Genomic DNA, 23,727 nt, shown 5'->3' with positions numbered 1-23,727 from the left:
GTCGGGGTCTTATTGATATCTCCCCAAGGGGATATACTCCAATTGGCAGTTCGATTGAATTTCCGAGCCACCAACAATGAGGCAGAATACGAGGCTTTGTTGGCTGGACTGCAAGCAGCCCGGCACGTAAGGGCAGCCTGGGTAATCATTTATTCAGATTCTCAGCTGGTAACTCAGCAAGTGACTGGTAACTTTATAATAAATTGTGATAAATTACAAGTATACCGGGAAGCTTATGAGAAGATGAAAGAGGAATTTGCATATCACAGTAACCAAGATTCCCAGATCGGAGAATGAGAAGGTAGATGAGCTAGCAAAGATGGCCAGTTCCTTAACCACTTGGGTGTTGGACCAGTCAACGACACAAACTTTCCTTATAGATCAGATATATCTGCAAAACAATAGGGAAACAACTATTGATTGGCAGGCGCCCATGATCAACTATCTTAGGCAGGGTATCTTACCGACCGACCCAGAAGAATCACGGCTGGTCAGGAAGCAAGCCCATGCTTATGTCATGATCGGGGATCAGCTCTACAAGAGGTCCTTCTCTAGACCCTTACTCAAATGCTTGGGTATGGAGGAGGCCGACCAGGCCTTGCGAGAAATACATCTGGGATGCTGTGGCAGTCATGTAGGCGGTCGGACATTGTCTTGCAAGGTACTCCTGACCGGGTATTTCTGGCCTACTTTACAGAGGGATGCACATAAGCTGGTAAATACCTGTCTGTCCTTCCAAAGACATCAAAATTTAACACATCGACCAACAGCTCTGCTGAGAACATCTATAGTCTTATGTCCTTTTGATCAATGGGGTATGGATATTGTGGGACCATTTCCGATGGCTCCGGGTCAAAGACGTTTCTTGTTGGTGGCGGTAGATTATTTCTCTAAGTGGGTGGAAGTAGAGGCCCTGTCCAGGATCACAGAAGATGTCGTCATCTAATTTCTATGGAAGAACATTCTTTGCAGATTCAGTATTTCTCACAAATTGGTGTCAGACAATGGAAGACAATTTCAAGGGCAAAAAATCCAGGCCTAGTGCAAGGGGTTTGACATAACGCAGGCCTTCACTTCAATAGCATACCCACAAAGCAATGGTCAGACAGAGGTAGTCAACCGAGACATAGTACGAGATCTGAAAGTTAAACTGGATCATGTGGGAGGTAACTGGGTGGAGGAGCTGCCAAGCATTCTATGGGCTTATCGTACAACACCTCGAGAAAGTACAGGCCTGACACCATCCCATCTGGTTTATGGCAATGAAGTGGTCATACCCATAGAAATCGGAGTGCCATCAGTCAGAAGGACATTATACGATGAAGGAAACGCAGAGTAGCGGTTGGCTGAATTGGACCTCATTAGTGAAACCCGTAACAGGACGGTAGCTCGGCTGGAGGCCTATCGACAAAGAATGAGACAAAGTTATAATAGAAGAGTGATTCCTCGATTCTTTGGGGAAGGAGATCTGGTCTGGAAGCAAATTAAGCTCGTGGGGGACGTGGCCAAATTAGCATCCCAGTGGGATGGACCTTACAAAGTCATCAAAAAATTATCGTCCGGAGCTTATTACTTACAAGATGACCATGGCAAGAAGTTAGATCGACCATGGAGCGCTAATTACTTACGACCTTACAGAATCTAAAGAAGCATATAAAGAAGAATAGGTTGGGTTGTAGGCCGAGCTTTCACCTACTTGACAGACCGGGATAGCATACCGGGGAAAAAGCAGACTGAATAGAGTGGGGAGGGGATATGAAAGCGGAAATTGTATATCCTAATATTTCTTTCGACAAACTAAGCAATTTTAGCAAAATTAAACCTTAGAATGCAAGCGGAAAAATAGTGAAGTAATTCACAAGGAATTGTTAAGTCATTATACACAAGTAGTCAAGAAGAATCATTTGAAAGGAGCAAAAATCTCATCAGGAATCTCCTTAAGGATCCGGTCATGATCTAAAAATTCAGGAGGAGGAGCTGACTTCAAGTAACCCTATTCATAAAGTTGTCGTAGAGCCCCAACTGCACCATATATAACAGAGGTGGAGAAATGCTGCCCTGCTTGTGTACAGAATTCTGGAGAACACAGGTACAAAGTGTGGCTCTGTTGACAGCAGTCATTCTCTCCTTCCTTATAGATGGCCAGGGTTGTAGATACTCCTTCAGCAGTGGCCCGGGCCTGAGCCATTTCAGTTCGGGCTGTCAGGAGTTCTGCTGCTTGAGATGTTAATTGGGCTGCCTGAGATTTTAATTTCTTGTCCTGCTCTTGTGCTAAAGTTTCGGCAGCTCTCAGCTTCTGGGTCAAGTGATTAATAGCTCGCTAATGCTCTAAAGCTTGTTGGTCCATGCGTTGCTGGTGCACAACATCAACCTGACTTTTTTCTTCTTGAAGGTCCTTAAGCTTGTGGTTAGTGTGAGCCAGGGATACTTCCAGATGGTTCTTCCTTTTGGTCAGATCCTTTATCTCGGCCCTCAGGGAATGGCTAGCTTATGCAGGGTTATTCAGTTGACAGTGAACAGAATGGAAGAACTGGTTTACTATCAGGGACTCTGCACAAGCCTGGGGCATAAAGGAAACATCTGATAAGAATGGGGAGGATAATAGATGTGGTAATTAATCATGGAAACTTACCTTGACATACAGCTAAGAGAATCTCTCCATCTGGGCAGGGGCGGTAAGAGTTCCATCTTATGCATTCTTTCTCCCCACAAGGTGGCCAAACGACCTTTCATTATCAAGAAGCTGGTGGGAACATCGTGCCGTGACTGTAGCCCAACCTCAGAAGGAGCAGTAGTACGATAAAAGTGAGGAACAGGTGGTGGAGGCTGTGAGGGCCCTGCAGCTGATCCAGAAGGCCAGACAGCTGACCCAGAAGGAGCTAAAGGGGGCACATGAGAAGGCTCTGGCGGCGGGGTAACTGGTGAAGGGCGATGTGATGGGCCAGCTTCGCTGCTCTGATGCTGCTACGAGGTGGAAGGTTGAGCTGGCGGAGGCTCAACTAGCATTGCGGATGGAGCAGGGGGAGCATCTGCTTGGCTCGGGACAAGAGTCTGGGTTGCAATAGGAGGCGAAGGAGAAGTGGTGGTTGCAGTAGGAGGCGGTGGAGGAATAGGGGAAGGGCCCGAATCCTGGCTAGGATCGGGGGCTCGACATCGAAGTCTTTGAGCCAAAGGTTGATCATCCGAGTCAGAATCTTCAGATGGTAGTCGAACCCTGCGCCGAGAAGAAGAGGGGGCATCTCGATCCGCACGATCATTCATAGAACGGGCCCATCGAGCTGCTTGAGAAGCTTCTCTAAAGGCAGGGCTGACATATGTGACATTGGCTAATCTTTGGCCGAGGCCACGACTAGGGATATAAGTTGATTGAGAGGGATCAATTGACTGAAGGGGCGTCGGGGTGAAGGGCTGAGCAGTAGGCGAGGCCCGGGGACGAACAGGGGTGGCCGGCCGGGATGGCCGTGCAGTCCGGGGACGAGTGGGGCGAGCAAAGGAGGCAAGTCGGGCAGTAGAAGATCCTCTGCGAGGAGAACGAGGTCGAAGATTTGTAGGGGAAGCCACACCGACAGCGGTCGAAGACGAGTAGGGAAGCGATCTTGTTTGTAAAATAACTCGACCGCGCCTCATTATTTCCATGTCACTTAGAGGAAGAGATTGAACTTCTGAAGCACGAGTTAAGACCTCAGCTGTGCGGGATAGAGTAGGAGGTCAGCTGTAGCAAGAGAAATAAAATGCATGAAGTTAGAAGAGAACTGAAAGAGAAGCTTACCCAAGGAGTGAGGCGTATCAGGAGTAAGATAGCTCAGGCGGAAGTAGGATAGCAACTCCTCAAGCAATAAGCGTGTTAAGTTTAGTTGCCATCTCGCTAAGCAAGAGGAAGCCTCTATATAGGAGGTATCAAGATGAAAATCCTCCGGTGGCGGGTTCAGGGGAAGTGAAGATTGCCATCGCAATGGCCACTCTACCTCATGGAGAAATCGAATGAAGAAGAATTTGCTCCTCCAGCTCGGTTCAGAAGGTTGCAAGGGCGAGAAAAAAGCAGTCCGAAGACGAGGCTGGAAGCGGAAGGTGCCTTCTTCCTGTTGTCGGAGGGTGAAAAAGCAGTAGAACAAATGGGCGGACCAAGACAACTCACATACGTCCCAGAGTACCACGAAGCCACAGAGGATCCTTATAGAATTCGGGGTTAGTTGTCCTAGAGGAATCTTGAAATGGCGGCCCACGTCAGAAAAGAAGGGGTGGAGAGGAAGACGAAGGCCGACCACAAATTGTTCTTTAAAGAAGGTGCAATATCTATTGGGAGGAGCAAAAAATTAGTGTATCCCGGTGGGGATGATCACATGCGCGTTATCCCCGACTCCATAGGTATATCGCAGGTCATCCCGATCCAGTTCGTCGAAAGTGGATGAGCCAGGATAGTACAACACCGCCAGAGAGGATAGAAAAGAGGGGAATGCCATGACAAAAGAAACAGAAGAAGAAGAGATCAAGAGGGAAGCTATCGACGCAAAAGCAAAGATTCAGGAGTAATAATGGATTCACTCGGAAGGAAGTGGAAGACGTGCAAAGTTTGAAAGCAAAAGCTAGAGGAGATTATTTATAGTCGCGGGGCAAAGGGGAAATTTCGTCAGACATCATCCACCGGTGCACAATAATTGGCGGGAACAAAGCGAACCGACGGATCTTCTTTGAAAATAACGCCCAAGGGTATATTTGGAAAAATGTCGGCGCAAAGTACAAGGAGATGGATTTCGGGAAAACACGCAACAGTTGTCTTATGGAAAAGTGTCCTCGCTTTCCCGATCTGGGCTTAACCCTCAATTTCTCGATCGGGAATTATCTCCTGACCTGGATTACGGTAGAAGGAGTAGACCGGGGTGATTTGCTAAGCTAAGTTAAGCGGCCAGCAGAAAAAGGCAAGGAAAATAGGTCGGGGTGAAAAAGGGAATCCCGACCGAGGTCAAATGAAACTTGAGCTAGAAGGTCGAAGTACATCTCTATATTGCTAAGGTTTGTAGCGATCAGGAAGCATACAAAGCAACTGATAAGGAGTTAACGAGCTAAGGAAAGATCGAAAATAAGCGTTCATGTCATATCATAAGAAGGTTAACATGTCATAAGAAAGTTAAATAGTCCAAGGCAAAGGAAAATTTGAAATTACACAGCAAATAGTTTGAGTGAAAGTTTGACAGCTTCATTTTTACATTAAGAGTTCAGCATATAGAGCCACATCAAGGCTCCACATCAGCAGGAGGCTCAGGAAGAAGGAATAAGTCGTCATCATCTTTGAAGGAAGGAAGCGACCCGGGCAGAAGCTCGTTCATCAAGCGAGCAGTGTCTAAGAAATCTTCTGAAGGGGCAGAGCGCAGCAGATCCTGCTCAAACATTTGACGAGCCCCGTCGGTCGCGCCGCAACGTAGCATGAGATTCATCAAACCCCCTATCTTCCTCAAAAAGAAAGGGGATGCGACGTAGGCTCGCCTATATGCTCTTAGACGACCAACTTCTCCCGCCTGATAATCTGTCAGCTCTGCCCGGGCCTTCTCCGCACCAGCTTGGGCCAAAGTCAAATCTTGTTGACTTTGGGAAGCATGCTCCTAATCTTTCAAAAGATCGGCCTGCACTGATGTGAGGGTTGCTTGGCCGGCTTCCCAGTGACTTTGAAGGGCCTTCTCCCGGTCGGCACTGGAGGCCAGCTGACCCTGAACATCTGTTAAATTCTTCTGAAGAGTCTCCTGGGTTTCTTGCAGACTCTTCAGATCGGAGGATAGTGTGGTCAGTCGGGCGTCCTTTTCATCCAGCTCAACTACCAGCAAGCGACACCTCTCGGCCTCAGAGGCCAGTTTGGACTCGCTTGTCTTCAGGGTCACTTCCAAAGTCTTTATTTTGTCAAAAGCTGCATGGGAAATGTTGCGGGCAGACTCTGCAGACTCCCCAATCAATCGGAGATAACTCGTTAAGTCCCCAGGGGTCGGGTTGAGAGGATCGCGGGGAGTTAGCGGTAGCTCCAACTCCTGAAGACGAGTCTTTAACACTTCATTCTCCCTCTGCAAGTGAGAGGCGTATTGAATGACACTCAGGTTGGCGGAACAGGCCTACGTTAGATATAGGAATAAGGATTATAAGAGATTCCAGCAGAGGAGCCTTGATAAAAGAAAACTTACGGAAACTATCTGGCGAGAAGCTTGATCCAGCCCTTCCATCCAAAACTTCCGATTGCCTGATCGCCAGGACGCCGCTAAATCTCCCTGCAGTTGAACCAGGGCAATAGGGGGAGGAGCCTCTTCAGCAGTTTCTTCAGCGGCGTCGGACTCGGTGGAGGAAGGCAGGCGCCAGGAGGTGGAGAAAGCATATTTCTTGGAGATTTTCCCCCTGGCTCGAGATGTGGATGCCGGAGCAGCTAACGGAAGGGAGGCGGATAGAGTTGCAGAACTCCCAGGCTGGTCCATTAAGGGAAGAGGTAGCTGCCTGGGAGAAGAGGCCTGAGCAAGAAAAGAGACCTGCTCGGGAGTTATAGCCCGACCCGGTGTCGGTGCTGATATTCGAGGTGACAGAATGGGAACCTCTGGTCCCAAAGCCATCTCCCGGTCTGGAGTAACAGTCTTAGCCTTCGAAGATTAAGAGGCGGTTGATGAGCGACGACCAGAAGGAAGCGATGGAGGTGACGCCTGAGTCGCTAGAGTAACCCTCTTCCTCTTGCGCTGGAGCTGTAGACGTTTGGCAGGCGGGGGAGACGCGGCTCGCTCTTCCTCGACCTACTCTACAGTGGCCAGGTCTTCTACAGGAGCCACCTCCAGGGGAAGAGCCGAGGAAGCTTCCTCCTGGGCTGGCGCAGGTGGGGCCGACTGTGAGGCAGAAGGGGCAGACTGTGAGGCAGAAGGAGCAGACCGGGAAGAAGCCGCCAAGCCTTGCTTAAGCTCAGCACTTAAAGCTTTCAAAACGGTGAAAGATTGGCGTTTTATATCTGAGGAATACGCCCGGAGCATGACAGCCTCTGCAAATGGAAAGAAAGATATCTCAGTTAGCGAAAAATAGCAAAGAGGAAAACGGGGTCTTACCTAACAGAGCCCCTATCTCCGCTTGAACTGGGCTGAGCCCGAAAGAATACAAAAAGCCTTCCAACAGTAATATAGACAAGCGAACGCTGACGCCTTGAAGTTTTCTGAAGCGATATCGCAGGAAGGCTAATGCTGATGTACAGGGAGGTTGGAAGGGATGTCAGAATACCATGGGGTCAGCTCGACCAAGGGTTCTGGTGATCTAATAAAAAAGAAACGAGATTTTCATCCCTTGTTGGAAGAGGGCATGTTAGAAAAGAATTTATAACCAGGCCTAGATTGTACCATGAATTCACCCGGTTCCGAGCGTTTGAAAGAATAAAAATGATGGGAGAGCTGAACGGTCAAGGGAATTTGGTATATGCGATATAGAATGATAGTGACACATACAGCTCTGAAGAAGTTGGGGGCAAATTGAGAGGGGCAGATACCAAAGTAGCGGCTCAGGGAAGAGATAAAGGGAGGTATAGGAAATCAAAGGCCTCCTAAAAGATGGTCTCTAAAAACGGTCATGAAGCCTTCAGGAGGGTTCGCGGGGTGTTCACGAGGTGTGGGAACTCGAAGTTCATAAGCATCACTAAGTCGCAAGTCGAAAAAAAATCACAGACAGATCATGGTCATCTATGTCAGAAATGAAACACAAATACCAAAGGGAGGCCTTACCGTCAACCATTATCAAGGTGGGGAAGGTGGAAGAAGAGGTCAGTCGAGAAGAGGAAGAGCACCAGGCGTGAAAAGTCGAGAAGGGGAAGGGTCGAGACACCAGAGACAGCGAAGCAACAGGGAGACGGGGATAGTCGAAACGCTCAAGGCAACGACGGCGGATTGCCTTTAGGGCTTATAGAGGGAGTTTTCCTAGGGAATATCGAAAAGATGAGTCGAGTATATTTTTGGGTAAGCGCCCAAAGCCATCCGATCACAGGGTGACACGCTCTTATGGAAAGTCGTGTACAAAAAGGAGTGGAGTTGGCGGCATTATACGACGTAAGCAATAAAGGCGTGGGACAGGTGTCACTCACCTAGGAAGCGTATTAATGATGGATGTGATAAGGAAATCATGAGATGAAGCGGGCGTACGGAAACGCTTACCACGCAACTTTCTCGGGAAGCGACGAAGAAAAGTGGCGGGAAATAAATTCAAATGTGGCGAGGCCATAAGACATCCTTGTCCCAGGGGCTGAGTAAGATTTTAATATTTTTATCTTCACAATAAATTTGATACTGTATATCTCTTACTTGCAGACAAAGTCGAAACGGTTTCTCCAAGTAATTCCTGGTCGAAAATCACCCCCAGGTCGGCAATATCTATCCTGGTCGGGAAATCACCCCTAGGTCGGCAACATCTATCCTGGTCGGGAAATGACCCCCAGGTTGGCAACATCTATCTTGGTAGGAAAATCACCCCCAGATTGGCAACATGTGTTTTCGAACGGGTTTTCATAAGAATTCCTGGTCGGCTGTTCCAGACTCTCACCCCAGTCCGAGTTATAAGTGAGCAAGACTCTCATGCCCAACGACCTTCCTGGTCGGCTGTCCCAGACTCTCGCCCCAGTGCGAATTATAAGTGAGCAAGACTCTCACGTCCAACGACCTTCCAGGTCGGGTTCCAGACTCTCGCCCCAGTGCGAGTTATAAGTGAGCAAGACTCTCACGCCCAACGACCTTCCCGGTCGGCTGTCCCAGACTCTCGCCCCAGTGTGAGTTATATGTGAGCAAGGCTCTCACGCCCAACGACCTTCCCGGTCGGATGTCCCAGACTCTCGCCCCAGTGCGAGTTATAAGTGAGCAAGACTCTCACGTCCAACGACCTTCCAGATCGGGTCCCAGACTCTTGCCCCAGTGCGAGTTATAAGTGAGCAAGACTCTCATGCCCAACGACCTTCCCGGTCGGTTGTCTCAGACTCTCACCCCAGTGCGAGTTATAAGTGATCATACTATCATGCCCAACGACCTTCGCAGTCGGTGCAATGATTTTCTCGGTCAGTACCCCTTATATTCGCCGACGCAAAATGCAGCGAGCCAAGTTATCGTGCCGGACTGGTCAGTAAGCCATATTTCAAGGGTTCTTGCTAAATATGAAATTTCGCAGGCACATTCTCAAGTCACAGGCACATCTCAAGCGTCTCATTCGCTGCGACCAAAGGCTCATATGTTATAAGGTAAGAGGAAAAGGGGGTAAGCAAGTCGTCTTTATTATTTTTGTTATTTTTGCTAGAAATATTAGAGAAACGCAGGTGTCCTATAAAAATACAATGACACCCGAGCAATAGAGTGTGGGGCTACACCGTGAGTGGAATGCAGAAAACAGGCTTTATTTCGTTAAAATCAGAGGTACATTTTTTAAGGGTTTGCATGGCTACCAGAGCCAGAGGCTTGATCCTTTCTAGCCAGATGAGCTTGGGCTTTAGTGAGATCTTCTTTAATAAGACTGATAGCGCGCTTCAGTTGCCCGATAGTCTCATCTTTGATCCATCCTTCCTCTTTCAGAAGAGCCACCTCATCCTCATGCTTCATCTTCAAATAAATAATATAGTGCACCTGGCTCTGAAAGTCCGATTGAGCTTTATGCTTGAGAGCGATTTCGGCTCGGGTTCTGGATTTGGCAGCTAGCCAAAGGCTTTCCATTTCATGAGTAAGGGATGCTTGGAGATCTCTGCTCGCAGTCATCTCCAGTAGGATTTCTTCTTTTTGAGCCAGTAACTCCATCAGAGCAGCAATTTACTGAAGTGAGGCTTCCTCTTTCTGAGCCGATAATTCCAACAGATGGGAAGTTTGCCGAAGTAAAGAAGCAAGTTCGCTAGGCTCTGTTGTAGGTTCCATGGAGACAAGATACTGTATTAGCAAGAGAATAGCTGAGGCATTAGATGCTCGGACCTTTTATAAGGAAGGAGAAGGTGAAGGGATTTCCTCGGAATTTGAGTTGACGCTTGGAAAACAGTGTAACATTTATAGGAGGAGACTACGCTCGGAAGTTGAGGAGTCAGCATACACATAGAAGGAACTCGTTCATCTCCCAGGATGGAGGGAAACTTTGCAGAATACAGATGAAAGACAGGTCGGCGGAGGACGCGGGAGCCAGGTCAGGTAACACAAGGACTTGGGTCTAGTCAGTCGGATTAGAGCCTCCTTCGACTAGACTTGAGGGGGAGGCTTGTGATACGGCGCATGTTCGTGGGGTCGGTAAGATGATGTGGTCAGAAGTCAAGCCTCCATGGCTGGTCAGAAGTCAAGCTTACGTAGAGGTCAGAAGTCAGGTTTACATGGAGGTCAGAAGTCCATCCTCCGTAGCTGGTCAGAAGTCAAACTTACGTTGCTATGGTCAAAGTCTCAGCTGACGGGGCGGTCAAAGGATAGGATTATAAGTCGGACAAGTGTCAGCCTTGATAACGGTCAAGGACAGGGCACATAGGCCAGGTACAGGTCAGGGACAGAGCCCACGGGCCAAGTACAATTGAGTACTGAGCCCATAAGCCACGTAAAGGTAAAGGGAAGAAGGCCCTTGGCGCAGAACAAACTGGGTGTACAGGTCGGGACGTACAAGCCATGGATAACAGTAAACATAAGCAGGTCGGGATACAGACCTGGCGTACAGGTCGAGACGTACAAGCCATGGATAACGGTAAACAGAAGCAAGTCGGGATATAGACCTGGCGTACAGGTCAGGACGTATAAGCCATGGATAACGGTAAACAGAAGTAGGTCGGGACACAACTCTAGCATACAGGTCGGGACGTACAAGCCATGGATAACGATAAACAGAAGCAGGTCGGGATACAGACCTAGCGTACAAGTCGGGACGTACAAGCCATGGATAACAGTAGGCAGAAGCAGGTCAGGACACAGACCTAGCATACAAGTCGGGACGTACAAGCCATGGATAACAGTAGGCAGAAGCAGGTTGGGACACAGCTCTAGCGTGCAGGTCGAGACGTACAAGCCATGGATAACATTAAACAGAAGCAGATCAGAATACAGCTCTAGCGTACAGGTCGGGACGTACAGGCCATGGATAACAACTGATAAAGGCCGGTCAGGATACAAGCCTAACGCACAGATCGGGACATGCGAATCACGGATAATAGCATGTAGAAGCAAGTCGGGGTACATATCTCGGAATACAGACTCAACGTCCAGGCACTACAGGATAAACAAGCCAAGGAATCGTAACCACTTGTCAGAGAGTGTCAGAAAACAATCAAAGTGTCAGGAAATATGCTAACAGTCGGGGCTCACTACAACTTTGGTTTTGCCGCCAGCCTATTAAGGAGAGCCACGTGTCAATCATCGTCAGACAAAACCTGATAGCCGACATTCCCTGACACTAGCCAGGTCCCAAAAACATCCGTTGTAGTATAAAAAGGGATGCTTTGTCCCTTACGCAGGTACGCTCACTCATCATTTCTCACTAGTCTTTACTTTTCGTCCTTTCTCTGTGTTTTCTGGGGAAAAAATACCTGACTGGAGCGTCGGAGGGCCTGACCCGGGGACTTTTCCCCTGGTTTCTGGTCTCTAACGACTCGTGGGCTCGTCTGAGTGCGCGCAGAGCCGTAGTGTCATCGTCCTGATCATCCTCCTTCGTCAGCCGCCCGTACGAACCATTCTGGAGGGTGCTAGGTAGACCCGACGCCGCTGCGACTTTTCGTCAACTTCCAGTATATCAAGGCCCGCCTCCATCCGACTCAGCTTCCGGATGGGATCAACCGGGAATCCCTTTCCGACCAAGCACTAACACCTCTTGTATTATAGGACCACGTAAAATCTTCACCCCATAAACCTCGAGCCATATTTTTAAATTGTTATCTTCTCCACTTTTAGATAGAATTACGATCATTTAGTTTCTATTGTCCTTCATATAATTTGAGACTTATTCTTTTTTAAATAATATTAATTCATTTGTCATTGAATCGAGAAGAATGGATGCTTAATATTTTTTCTAAAATTCTAAAATAGAAAATTACAACAACTTCGAGTCCAACTCTACCTTTTGGGGTAGTGATAACTATGGATTTAGTTATAAGGAGAAATTATACATGAGATCGGAGTTCTACGATATCGTAAAACAAACAAATTTTTTTACCCTAAAGCCGGTAAAACAAACTAATTCTTTTACCCTAAATTCTAAACCTATGTGGACTTAACGGACTTAATGGTTGGACGAGCAAGTAGCAGATTGGCCGATCGGGAAGACAGGTCTAGCGGGCAATTAGACCGAGCAAGAGACTGGTCGGACGATCAGGTGAACAGACAGACAGGTCGAGCAAGTGGTCAGTCAGGCGAAGCAAACAAACAGGCCGAGTGAGCTGGTGCCGACCGGGCAAAGATACCGAGCGGGTGAACGCCAGTGTCTCGCTCGGCCATTTTGCTTCTGCATTAATCTTACTTTAATTTGGTTGTTTTGCTTCTACATTAATCTTATTTTGACATTCAGCACACGCAAGTCATGCCCGCATACAAGTCAACATGCTTCAATATAATCCGGACCCTGGATTTGTACCCCCTATGCATCCATGCATGAGAGAGAGTCTTTCCCTATGTATTTGTTCACATCACTAATACATGTGAATCAATATAAACCAACCAACATGCTATGAAACTTCCAATGTAAGACTAAAGTCTCATTCACAATAAAACTTTTTTTATTTTCCACATTTTCTCCATTTACATCACTTATATCCAACCAGAGTTTCCACAGTTAACTAATATCTTCATGCACTCATTCATCTTCAACTAATAACCACAGAATTCAGAAAACTATTGATCCCGTCCGGAAGCTGAGTCGGATGGAGGCGGACCTTGATGTACTAGAAGTTGACGAAAAGTCGCAGCGGCGTCGGGTATACCTGGCACCCTCCACGATGACACTGCGGCTCTGCGCGTACTCAGACGAGCCCACAAGTCGTTAGAGACCAGAAACTAGGGAAAAAGTCCCTGGGTCAGGCCCTTCGATGCTCAAGTCAGGTACTTTTCCCCCAGAAAACACAGAGAAAGGATGAAAAGTAAAAACTAGTGAGAAATGATGAGTGAGTGTACCTGTGTAAGGGACAAAGCATCCCTTTTTATACTGTAACGGATGTTTCTGGGACCTGGATAGTGTCAGGGAATGTCGGCTATCAGGTTTTGTCTAACGATGATTGACACGTGGCTCTTCTTAATATGCTGGAGGCAAAACCAAAGGCGTAGCGAGCCCCGACTGTTAGCATATTCCCTGACACATTGATTGTTCTCTGACACTCTCTGACAAGTGGTTACGATTCCTTGGCTTGTTTCTCCTGTAGTGCCTGGACGCTGAGTCTGTATTCCGAGATTTGTACCCCGACTTGCTTCTACATGCTATTATCTGTGATTCGTATGTCCCGATCTGTGCGTTAGGCTTGTATCCCGACTGGCCTTTGTCAGCTGTTATCCATGGCCTGTACATCCCGACCTGTACGCTAGAGCTGTGTCCTGACTTGCTTCTGTTTACTGTTATCTATGACTTGTACGTCCCGACCTGTACGCTAGAGCTGTGTCCCAACCTGCTTCTGTTTACTGTTATCCATGGCTTGTACGTCCCGATCTGTACGCTAGGTTTGTGTCCAGACCTGCTTCTGTCTACTGTTATTCATGGCTTGTACGTCTCGACCTGTACGCCAGGTCTGTATCCTGACCTACTTCTGTTTACCGTTATTCATGGCTTGTATGTCCCGACCTGTACGCCATGTCTGTATCCCGACCTGCTTCTGTTTACTGTTATCCATGGTTTGTACGTCCCGACCTGTACACCCAGTTTGTTCTGCGCCAAGGGCCTTCTTCCCTTTACCTTTACGTGGCTTATGGGTTCAATCCTCAATTGTACTTGGCCCGTGGGCTCTGTCCCTGACCTGTACCTGGCCCGTGGGCCCTGTCCTTGACCACTATCAGGGCTGACACTTGTCCGAATTATAATCCTATCCTTTGACCGCCCCGTCAGCCGAGACTTTGACCTTAGACATGTAAGTTTGACTTCTGACCAGCCACGGAGGCTGGACTTCTGACCTCCACGTAAGCCTGACTTCTGACCTCACGTAAGCTTGAATTCTAATCAACCATAGAGACTTGACTTCTGATCATATTATTTTACCGACCCTACGAACATACGCCGTATCAATTATATATCCTACCAATTATGTGAGTGCACATTTTGCAGCATATGTATAAACTCATCAGTTACCTGCAATTAACTTTCCGACATGGTTCTTTGTTCATGGCCCTATATATATATATATATATATATATATATATATATATATATATATATATATATATATATATATATATATATATTATCTTGTGAATATGTGTATGTATAAAGATAGATAAATAGATCAAAAACATAACAGTAAGATCATATCTGTTGCAAAAAGGTTGGAACTGTCAACCCAGCGGCCCCCTCACCCCGGCCCCACAAGTATGAGAGGGAGTAAATCACGATGAATACGGGCCCGGCTATGACATGATGGTCTCAGGTGTTTAGCACGGACAGATATTGATGTTATCGCATTTGCTGCCGCAGACCCTCGACCTCTCGACCCATGTTGCAAGAATCCATGTCATAACCGGCTGATCCTGCCCGTGGGGGCAGTAACATCATATCTGTGATTATTACGGAGGTGGAGAAGTTGCCCTTTGGGAACCCTAAGCCAGCTTATTGCACCCCATGCACAGCTTAGTAAATAGTAAGCTGTATTATTCCTCCTCTTCCAGTACTCATGATTAAACAAAATTAAGCCTAATGAATTGATTAATGAGGATGGATTAATATATTAATCAATTAATTAGATGGTCGAAGAAGATCTTGCAGGCCTTTTCTATAGCCTCATGAATAATTGTGCCTGTCCTTGATCCTATAGTTGAACCCTAAAGACAGAAATAAATTATGGGTAGTAATTGAAGCGTACCGGAGAGAAGAAGCTCATTGGTGAGCATATTAAGCTGTGACTCGATCTTGTTGAGGAAGTCCTTGGCCTCTTGCAATGGTCTCGTTAGTTCTTCCTGGTATTTGATGAGCACATCGCAGTACAGATCCTGGTGTATATATGTAATTAATTGGATTGGTCGATCAGCTTTAATTTAAGGATTTTAATTTGCATATATATAATATACCATGAACTGATCGAGCTCTGGGTCGGGGGGAGCTTGGCTGCGGCCGGCGGTGGGATCCGAAGCAAGCCGATGAGCCATGGCCGAGAGCCTCGCCGCCACCTCCGGCGGCGCTCCCACCTTGCATGGAACAGCGATGATGATGATGATGATAATTAGCTAGTTGGAGATCGAGTGATGATTTGGAGAGAATTGAATGGGTGCATGGTAATTAATTGAAGTCTATACACCTTTTGGCAGTCCATGAAGGCCGCGAGGAGATCGGAGTACTTGGGGTGTGACATGATCTTGGCCTTGATCTCCTCCGGAGAGGCAGAGGTGTAGGGGTGGTAGTAGTTGTAGCTAGGCACCGGCGCCGGCGTGCTACTGCCTTCACCTTCACCTTCACCTTCACCTATGCCACATAAATATTCTTCCATTGATAATTATAGAAAGAAAGAAAGATTGAAAAAAAGAGAGTAGCTAATGGATTATAAATAGGAAGAAATGGGGAAGGATTTGAAGAGGAAGTAACAGAGGAAGGAAGGAAAGAAAGGCATTTAAGAGGGCAATTCCTTCTTTTTTTCCCTTGTCAAATCAAGGTAGCAGACGCGATGTGATGTGTGTGTGGTTTTCACCACCTGCCGATTCAGCAAACTGGAAGCTAGAGATTGAGATTATCAAGGGGAATTAGGAAAGTTGAATTTCATCGTGAACTCGATCGATCGCCAGTTCCATCCGAACTTAATTGTGTCGAAGAACAAAAGAAAAGAAGACCTAGATGCAAACAGTGTTGTTTTGTTTTGTTTTGTTTTTTCTAATTAATTTATGTATCAAATAAATTTAAAATATACAAACTTGCGAAATTTTTAACCAATTAAATTACAAGTTTTGGAAGGTTTACATGGACTTGGATCTTATAAATGAAGATCGAAGAGAAGTGGTAGGTGGAAACTAGGGCCCCTAAATATGATAAATGATTATTCAAAGCGTTATTGTGACGCTATAGTATTGGAATGCAAAAGTCAGATTTATGTTAAAGTGATTGATACGGAGAGTATTCAAAGCATTCGTGTGTATCAAATAGGTCAATGGTCATGTTGAAATGGAGGTCAAAGTCAGGATTTGATAATAAGATCGTCTCTGTTCGGATGTACTTAAAACAAGAGGAACTACCATTCGGTTGGGTTAACCCAAGACGAGTCGTTCCACCATTTCGTTCAACTGCTCCAAGACAAGAGGCTCCTCTTGGCCCCACCGATTTGAAGCTCCTCTTAGCTCTGCCGATTCGATGCTTCTCTCGGCCGCGTTGATTTGACGGTCTCCTTGGCCCTGTCGATCCGAAGCTCTTCTCGACCTTGCCGATCTGACGCTCCTCTCGGCCCTGCCGATCCGACGCTTGTCTCGGCCCTGCTCATCCTCGCCGACTAGACACTCCATTCCCGCTCGGCCTTGTTGACTGGACACTCTGCTCATTCCCGCTCATTTCCATCGATCTAACACTCCTCGACTTAACAGGCCACTCTCTTCGACCCAACTATCTTAATATCATACGGGTTGGCATTGCATGTGAGACAACACGTGGTTGTCAGAGCACGTGTAGTGACATGGTTGACATGACATAACCCTACACGATCTTCTACGTACAATACATAATATAAGTGATATGACCCCATATACAAAGACGGAACACTTTCTTTACTTGGATATGGCATTCTATTAATAAAGAGTGAAGTACTATATATTCACCGTGTTATAAAAGTAGTCCGCTCCTACGAGTAAAGGTACGGATACACGCACACATACACTTAAAAACCCCACATTTCCCTATTTATTGTTCTTCTTCTTCATCTCCCTCATTTAAGATTTACTTGAGTATCGGAGTGGCCGAGCAACCATGACTTCCACTCTAACTCTCTTTCTCTTAAGCTTCACAGACACTCCTAGTGATTTGGTTCTTGACGTTTGACGACTCCCTAAGCATAGAAGATAATTGTCCGATGGGTTATTCACAATGATCTCAGACAGAATAGTAATTTATCTTCCATAGTCTCTTTAGACACGACGGGTAGGGATGTAAATGAACTAAACGGTTCGCGAGCTATTCGGAGCTCAATTCGGTAAAAAGTTTGTTCGAGTTCGTTCGTTTAGTTTATCGAGCTGAGCTCGAGCTTGATTTCGAGCTTGACAGTTTTATCGAGCCGAGCTCGAGCTTAAGGATATTCAGCTCGTGAGCTCACGAACATGTTCGTTTATAAGCTCGTGAGCTCGGCTCGTTTAAAGGGCTCGAGCTCGGCTCGTTTAAAGGGCTCAAGAACATGTTCGTTTATAGACTCGTGAACTCGGGCTCGAGCTCGGCTCGTTTAAAGAGCTTGAGAACATGTTCATTTATAATCTCATGAACTCGGGCGGGCTTGAGCTCGGCTCGATTAAAGGGCTCGTGAACATGTTCAATGGTGTGTTGAGTTTGGAAGTTTAATATATATAGTAGTTGTTGGATATTTTTCCTCTATTGATTTTCGATATTGAGATCCAACAATTGGGCCCGGTTAGTCATCTCGGTGATGAGTCAATGACTCTAACTGGTGGAGCTCGGTATGGCGATATGGACCTTGTCCCATTTATACTCTTGACATCTCCTTTCGATTATCGAAGTACCCCTTCGGGTAAGAGACATACCTTTCTTGGTATCGTCGCTACTTACCTAATCTCGTCAGTCGTCGAGTTATCCCTTCGGATATCGACACAACACCTTTGGGTAAATTTATCCCTAAGGATAAGAGTATTAAAGTCGAGGTGAAGGCTAGACCTTCTTTCCTTAAGATGATATTGTCCAGCCCAGGTGCTTACAATTTATTGGCAATAGTCTCCCAAGATACAACGACTTGCGTCTCGAAATAAGAGCACTTCAAATTTTGAGCCCTGTCGAACTTTCAAAGCCTTGAACCTCTTTAGAGAGGAGAGAGAGAATAGAACTCAAGAGGAGAATTTACAACTTGAGAATTGAGTTTGAATTGAGTGGAAGGAATGAGGTTTGTTTTATAGAGATGAAGGGTTACTCTCAAGAGGTGAAAGACTTCTTCTAAGAGGTGAAAGGATATGGGATGTGTTTTTTCCCTTAAAGCTTTTCACTTAAACCTTTTTATTATGATTAATTTAATTGATTAATATGATTAATTATTTACTTAATATATTATAAATATTAATTAATCAATTAATTAATATCACAATGATTAATCTTTTAATCAATCAATAAATTAATCACTGAAATTAATTATAATTTCATACCCTTCAATAGTTCCACATACTCAAGTTAGCATTCATCCATGAATCCAACTCGTATGTGAATTAAATTTCCGTCCGATCATACCGGAGCAACCCTTCATTAAACATTAATTTCTCATTCACTCGAGAAATTGGTTTACGACGGTCTACTCGTGAAATAGCTGGCTTATCCCTAATGGTCACCAAACCAATTTTCCATCAATCCCCCACATGAATAGAAATTATGGATAAGTTTCAAATCTCAAACAAGAGTTTCATCGGAAGACTATTGCATCAGGAAAGGTAGCTTGTGGCTTTGAACTTTTCGTAGTGGAATACAATCGGATTTACTTGACTGCCCAATGAAATATGTCTTGAATTATTTAGTCGTTGGTATAAACCAAGACAATCATATCCACTTAATAGCCCCTAGGCATTTACTAGTTCTATATCGTGTCCGTTTTGACCATGGAAAAAGCTTGGGATTCATAAGTGTTTCATTGAAGTGGTCCATCTTCACACTTATATAAGTAATATCCTATTAAGTGTATCTTGCAATACCCTATTATACCCTTTATGGTATAATATATGAATCATTAAGAACTTTTGTTCATCCTTTACTCATTTCACAGGTTGCACCTTTTGTCTCCAGGAATGAGTTAGAGTAATTACTCCTATGTGCCTCAAATCTTGTAGCTTAGTTGTCCCTTTTGAACTATGATCTTGGGATCTCCAGTCAACATGGTTGGGTTACCACTGTTCGATTTAAATGTTGAGTTTTAGACTCATTCCCCTAGACATGAAGTATAATTGATTTCTTGGTAGGCCTAGCGGATCCGCATAATTCTCCATATTTAATGGAGATTTTACCACTAGAGATCTATTGCTTTAATGGTATTACACTACAAGAAAAACATCATTCAACAACACTTAAACGACAACGGTTTTATACCAAACCGTTGTCTTTTTACCTTTTAACAACAGTTTTAATCAAAACTGTTGTCTTTTAGTAATTTTTTTGGCCTACGACAACGGTTTTTAAAAACCGTTGTCTATTTATGTTTTTTTAACACTACGACAACGGTTTTTAAATGTTTCAACAACAGTTTTTGAAAACTGTTGTTTATGTGCGCTTTTTTTTGGGATTACGACAACAGTTTTTAAAAGTCGTTGTCTATTAAGTGATGTTGAATACTGGTGTTTTTTTTTCCTTCGCCGTTTTTTCCCCTTCGCCAATTTTTGCCCCGCTTTTTTTCTTTCCCTCTCCCCGAAAGTTTTTTGCCGCCGCATTCCACCCTTTTATCTTCTCAATCCGTCCCTCTTTTCTCTTTTCTCACAATCTCTCGCTCACCGGAGCCGCGCAGGAGCAGCAGCAGTCCACGAGTCCATTAAGGACACCCTCACCGGCAAGACCTCCGACATGAAATCCACTAACAGTAAGTGTCCTCTAGTTCTTCCTCCTGCATCTTCTCGTCGAAAACCCTAGATGCTCCACTGCCTTCCATCCTAGATGGGCCTCAGGTTCGCTTCTGCCATATGCGTCGCTGCCGCCTCAACTAAAAGGCCTCTCTATCATGCACTCTTCAACATATATGCGACTCAGTGATCAAACACAAACCCTAATGAAAACGAACCTGCGATGGAGGAAGAGATCTCTGCTGCTCTTGGACAAACTTCTTCTCCGCGTACTCGCCACTGTCACTGACACCCTTCGCCTCCTCGCCTCCCTCATTTTCAAATCATTTGAGGGGTTTTGTTCCTTACATATTTTTTATGCTTGTTTCTGCCCAAATAGAGTCCTTTTTGTGACCTATTTCTGCGTAAATTTTTAGTCACAAAATCTTCAATTTTTTTGACTGATTTCAGGTCGATTCTTAGGGCTTCCAGTCGTGAGATGTTGGTGTTCAAGCTTAGTAGAATTTTGAATCTACTCATCCCTTTTCAATGATTTCCAACATCAATTTGGATTTTTCTGGTGAGTATAGCCTCCTACTCTATTCCAGCTTTCGGTATATCAAGTTTAAAGATTTTTAAGAGCTCGATTTCAACCTCTAGTGTGAAATTGCAGATGGGTTTCGTGAGGTATACAGGCTGCCAAAATGGGAATTTTACCTACTTCGATTTAAATCTATTCACTGCAATGTTTTAGCTCATGATCAAAGTAAACTTAAAGGATTAATCCAGAGCCTATGGGAACTTTCTGAATTCATTTTATTTAAGGTATTCTTTCCTTTAATGGTCATCCCTTTAGTTTTCTTTGTATCAGTATATTGTTATGTTACATATCTTTTTTTTGTGGGAATACTGAAGCTAGTTACATGATTATCTGTCATAATTGCAAATAAAACTAAATTTTTATGTTTGGGGTGTATCTGCTGATTATCTTTACATGATTATTTAAGGTTGTTGTAAATTAAAAGTTTTTTTATGCCACCATACTTGCATTTTGGTTCCATATCTTCAAATTCTGGGAGGTTGACCAGCGCCTGCTGCTGTGGAAGTAACACTTTGTGCTAGCAAACGGAGACAAGCAGCATGCTTCTTTCCAGCACGATGCTGAGCTAATAATGTTTCATTCATACATGGTACGTGGCACTCTTCACACTACACCACCGTGCTTCCATTTGGAACATTGATATTTGTAAACTTGTGCCTCGCATTGTGCTCTTTAGTCTGATAGTGCAGGTGAAGTTTGGAAGAAGTATCAAAATTCATCTGGCAAAGATTGCACCTATAGAACTTCCCTTGGTTGTTTACAGCTGGTTGATTGCTTTGTCGAGGCCAATTGATCTGTCGAGCCAGATTTCTGTGTAGAGGTGGTTGACACCCATGCTGATGTTGGAGATGTGGCCTAAGCTTGAACATCTGGTCTGGAGGTTGGCTGCAATTCAACTGCTGAGGAGAATGTTGTGTTAAGGTTCTATAACAATTTAGTCGCTTGGTAAGAGGTTGTTGTGAATGCAATTTCCACGATTCAACTTGTCAATCTTGGAGTGGTGGTCGGGGAGAATGACTACCAGTTGGCACTGATTCTGTGTGGACTCCAGACATTACTTTTCGCTTAAGAATATGCTCTAGAGGCAACTTCTATAATGAGGAAAAAGAGAGGATTAGAAAGAGGAACGAATCAATCACTCATTTTGGGCAGATGGTAAATTATAAGGTGAATCTGAAAGATGAGATACACGAAATAAAATTAAAATTTCAAGATACAATGAGGCTTATGATAAATTAGCTTATGAAACTAAATTTTTCTGCCATTGTCATTGATGGTGGATTTGCAGGGATTGCAGCTGCTCATGCACTGAAAAATGCAGCTTTTCAGGTGTTATGTCGATATAAATTAACAGTTTTTTCAGTTTCCTTTACATATTAGATTCTAAGTTCTGATATGAATGCAGTGTGTGAAGTGGCTGGGTAAATTTGTATCACATGGAAGTTTATTTTTTATTCCTTAGGTTGTGCTTTTAGAATCTCGGGATAGAATTGGTGGTCGAGTTCACACTAACTACTCATTTGGTTTTCCTGTTGACATGGGAGCAGCCTGGTATGCTTCTTTTTTTTGTGTTTTTGTTTTCATTCCTTCTGAAGAGGATTGTGGCTAGCCTTCAAAATTTCAGTGACTAGAAGTTTTAATTTGGACACTTCAGGTTGCATGGTGTCTGGAACGAGAATCCATTGGCATCTTGGATTGGAAGACTTGGTCTACCAATTTATCAAACTTCTGGTGACAATTCTGTCTTGTATGATCATGACTTGGAGAGGTAATGGTCAACTGAATAACTAACAGATATCACTGATCATGGAGACTATAATCTTATGGAGATAAATTTACTTCTATTTTTCAGCTATGCACTCTTTGATGGTGATGGACATCAAGTGCCTCAAGATCTAGTGGAAAAAGTTGGTAAGGTGTTTGAAACCATTCTGGAAGAGGCAAGTTCTTTATTAACCTTATATCTGCAGTGTTGATAACTTGGAAATATTTCTCTTGTGAAATGACTGTTCAACGTTTACAGGCTAACAAACTCAGGTATGAAACAAATGAAGACATGTCTATAGCACAGGCTATTAAGCTAGTCATGGAGAGGCATTCAATATGATGCATTATTAATGAATTAAGTCTACTTTATGAGATTTCAGATTTTTTTATTATTCATAGGCATTTAGTTTAGATCAAGTGACATTTCTTTATCTTCTTCTTACAGGTGGAGTTTGAAGGATTAAGAGAATTAAGAAGCAAGGATGAAGAAGATGAAGGATTAGGAGAATTAAGAAGCAAGGATGAAGAAGATGAAGGCATTTAGTTTATCTTCTTTCTTTATCTACTTGGTCCACTTCGATCCAAGTACGATGCAAACATGGCAAGGATGAAGAAGATGAAGGATTAGGAGAATTAAGAAGCAGTGTTTTGTTACTCTTCTAGTGTTGTACATGGTAAAAGTAGTTCAAATGATCCAACTCTTCAAAACTGGATATCAAGATTAGGATGTTGTGTTACTCTTCTAGGATTAGGATGTTGTGTTGTTCTACCTTTGTTTTAATAGTGTCGTTGTCATTTTGTTGGCTGCTTTTGAAATTTCTTCGGAATGTTGTAAATATTATTTTCGAATGTTAGAAAATTATATGTTAAATTTTATTTACAAATTTAGTATTTTGAATGATTTATAATACTAGAAAATTGTATAATAAATTTTAATATTTTTTTATTTTTTATCAAAAAAAGACAACGATTTTTCACTGTTGTCGTAAATAAGTTAAAACTGTTGTTGAAGACCCTGTTATTAAAGGTAGACGCTCAAAGACAACGGTGAAAAACTGTTGTCTTTGAAGGAAAAGACAACAGTTTTTCACCGTTGTAAAAACTGTTGTCTTTGTCTTCAAAGACAACGGTTAAAAACCGTTGTCTTTGAGTACCCCCTTTAACAACACAGCCTTTAACAACAGTCAGAAAGGGGCTACGACAACGGTGAAAAATCATTGTTGTAAGGCTTTTTTCTTGTAGTGTTAAGTCATTTCAAAACTTACCATTTTACACTAGTGTCCTTCTCATAATTTCTTAGATACCATAATGTATCATATATATTGGTACAGTGGTTAACCCTCACATTAAAAGGTTCGTGACCTTTTACTGTCTTATAGAGATTTTTCATTTCTATTTCACTGAGGCTTGTGGTTTACTGAGAGGATAATTTCCCTCAGAATTTTCAGGATAACCCCAAAACTTATCAACATATCTTTTATCATCTCCTCAATATTTAAGCCACCATTGCTGAATTGAGGTGAATGTGATATAGTCAATTATTGG

General features: G+C 44.2%; 1 protein-coding gene and 1 long non-coding RNA gene across 3 annotated transcripts in view; one reads left to right on the top strand and one right to left on the bottom strand.

Annotated features, from left to right (window-relative positions):
- LOC122009566 (homeotic protein knotted-1-like) overlaps positions 1–15,922 on the bottom strand; it is a 56,795-nt gene extending 40,873 nt beyond the window's left edge. For both annotated transcript variants that reach the window (XM_042565772.1, XM_042565773.1), the window contains exons 1-3: positions 15,407–15,922; positions 15,180–15,296; positions 14,975–15,101 (exon numbers count right to left, since the gene is read on the bottom strand). In XM_042565772.1, coding sequence (XP_042421706.1) covers positions 14,975–15,101; positions 15,180–15,296; positions 15,407–15,595 — 433 coding nt within the window. In that variant the 5' untranslated portion in view covers positions 15,596–15,922. The remainder of the gene's footprint in view (positions 1–14,974; positions 15,102–15,179; positions 15,297–15,406) is intronic.
- Positions 15,923–21,689: 5,767 nt separating this feature from the next.
- Positions 21,690–22,085, top strand: LOC122012142. The gene is made up of 3 exons (XR_006120145.1): positions 21,690–21,744; positions 21,878–21,966; positions 22,070–22,085. It is a non-coding gene; the product is annotated as an uncharacterized LOC122012142 (long non-coding RNA).
- Positions 22,086–23,727: the final 1,642 nt, after the last annotated feature.

The sequence above is a fragment of the Zingiber officinale genome, chromosome 8A (genome assembly GCF_018446385.1).
Source record: "Zingiber officinale cultivar Zhangliang chromosome 8A, Zo_v1.1, whole genome shotgun sequence".
In the NCBI taxonomy this organism is placed as follows: Eukaryota; Viridiplantae; Streptophyta; class Magnoliopsida; order Zingiberales; family Zingiberaceae; genus Zingiber; species Zingiber officinale.
Note: the sequence above shows the minus strand (reverse complement) of the source record. Positions and strands in the feature narration are given on the sequence as shown.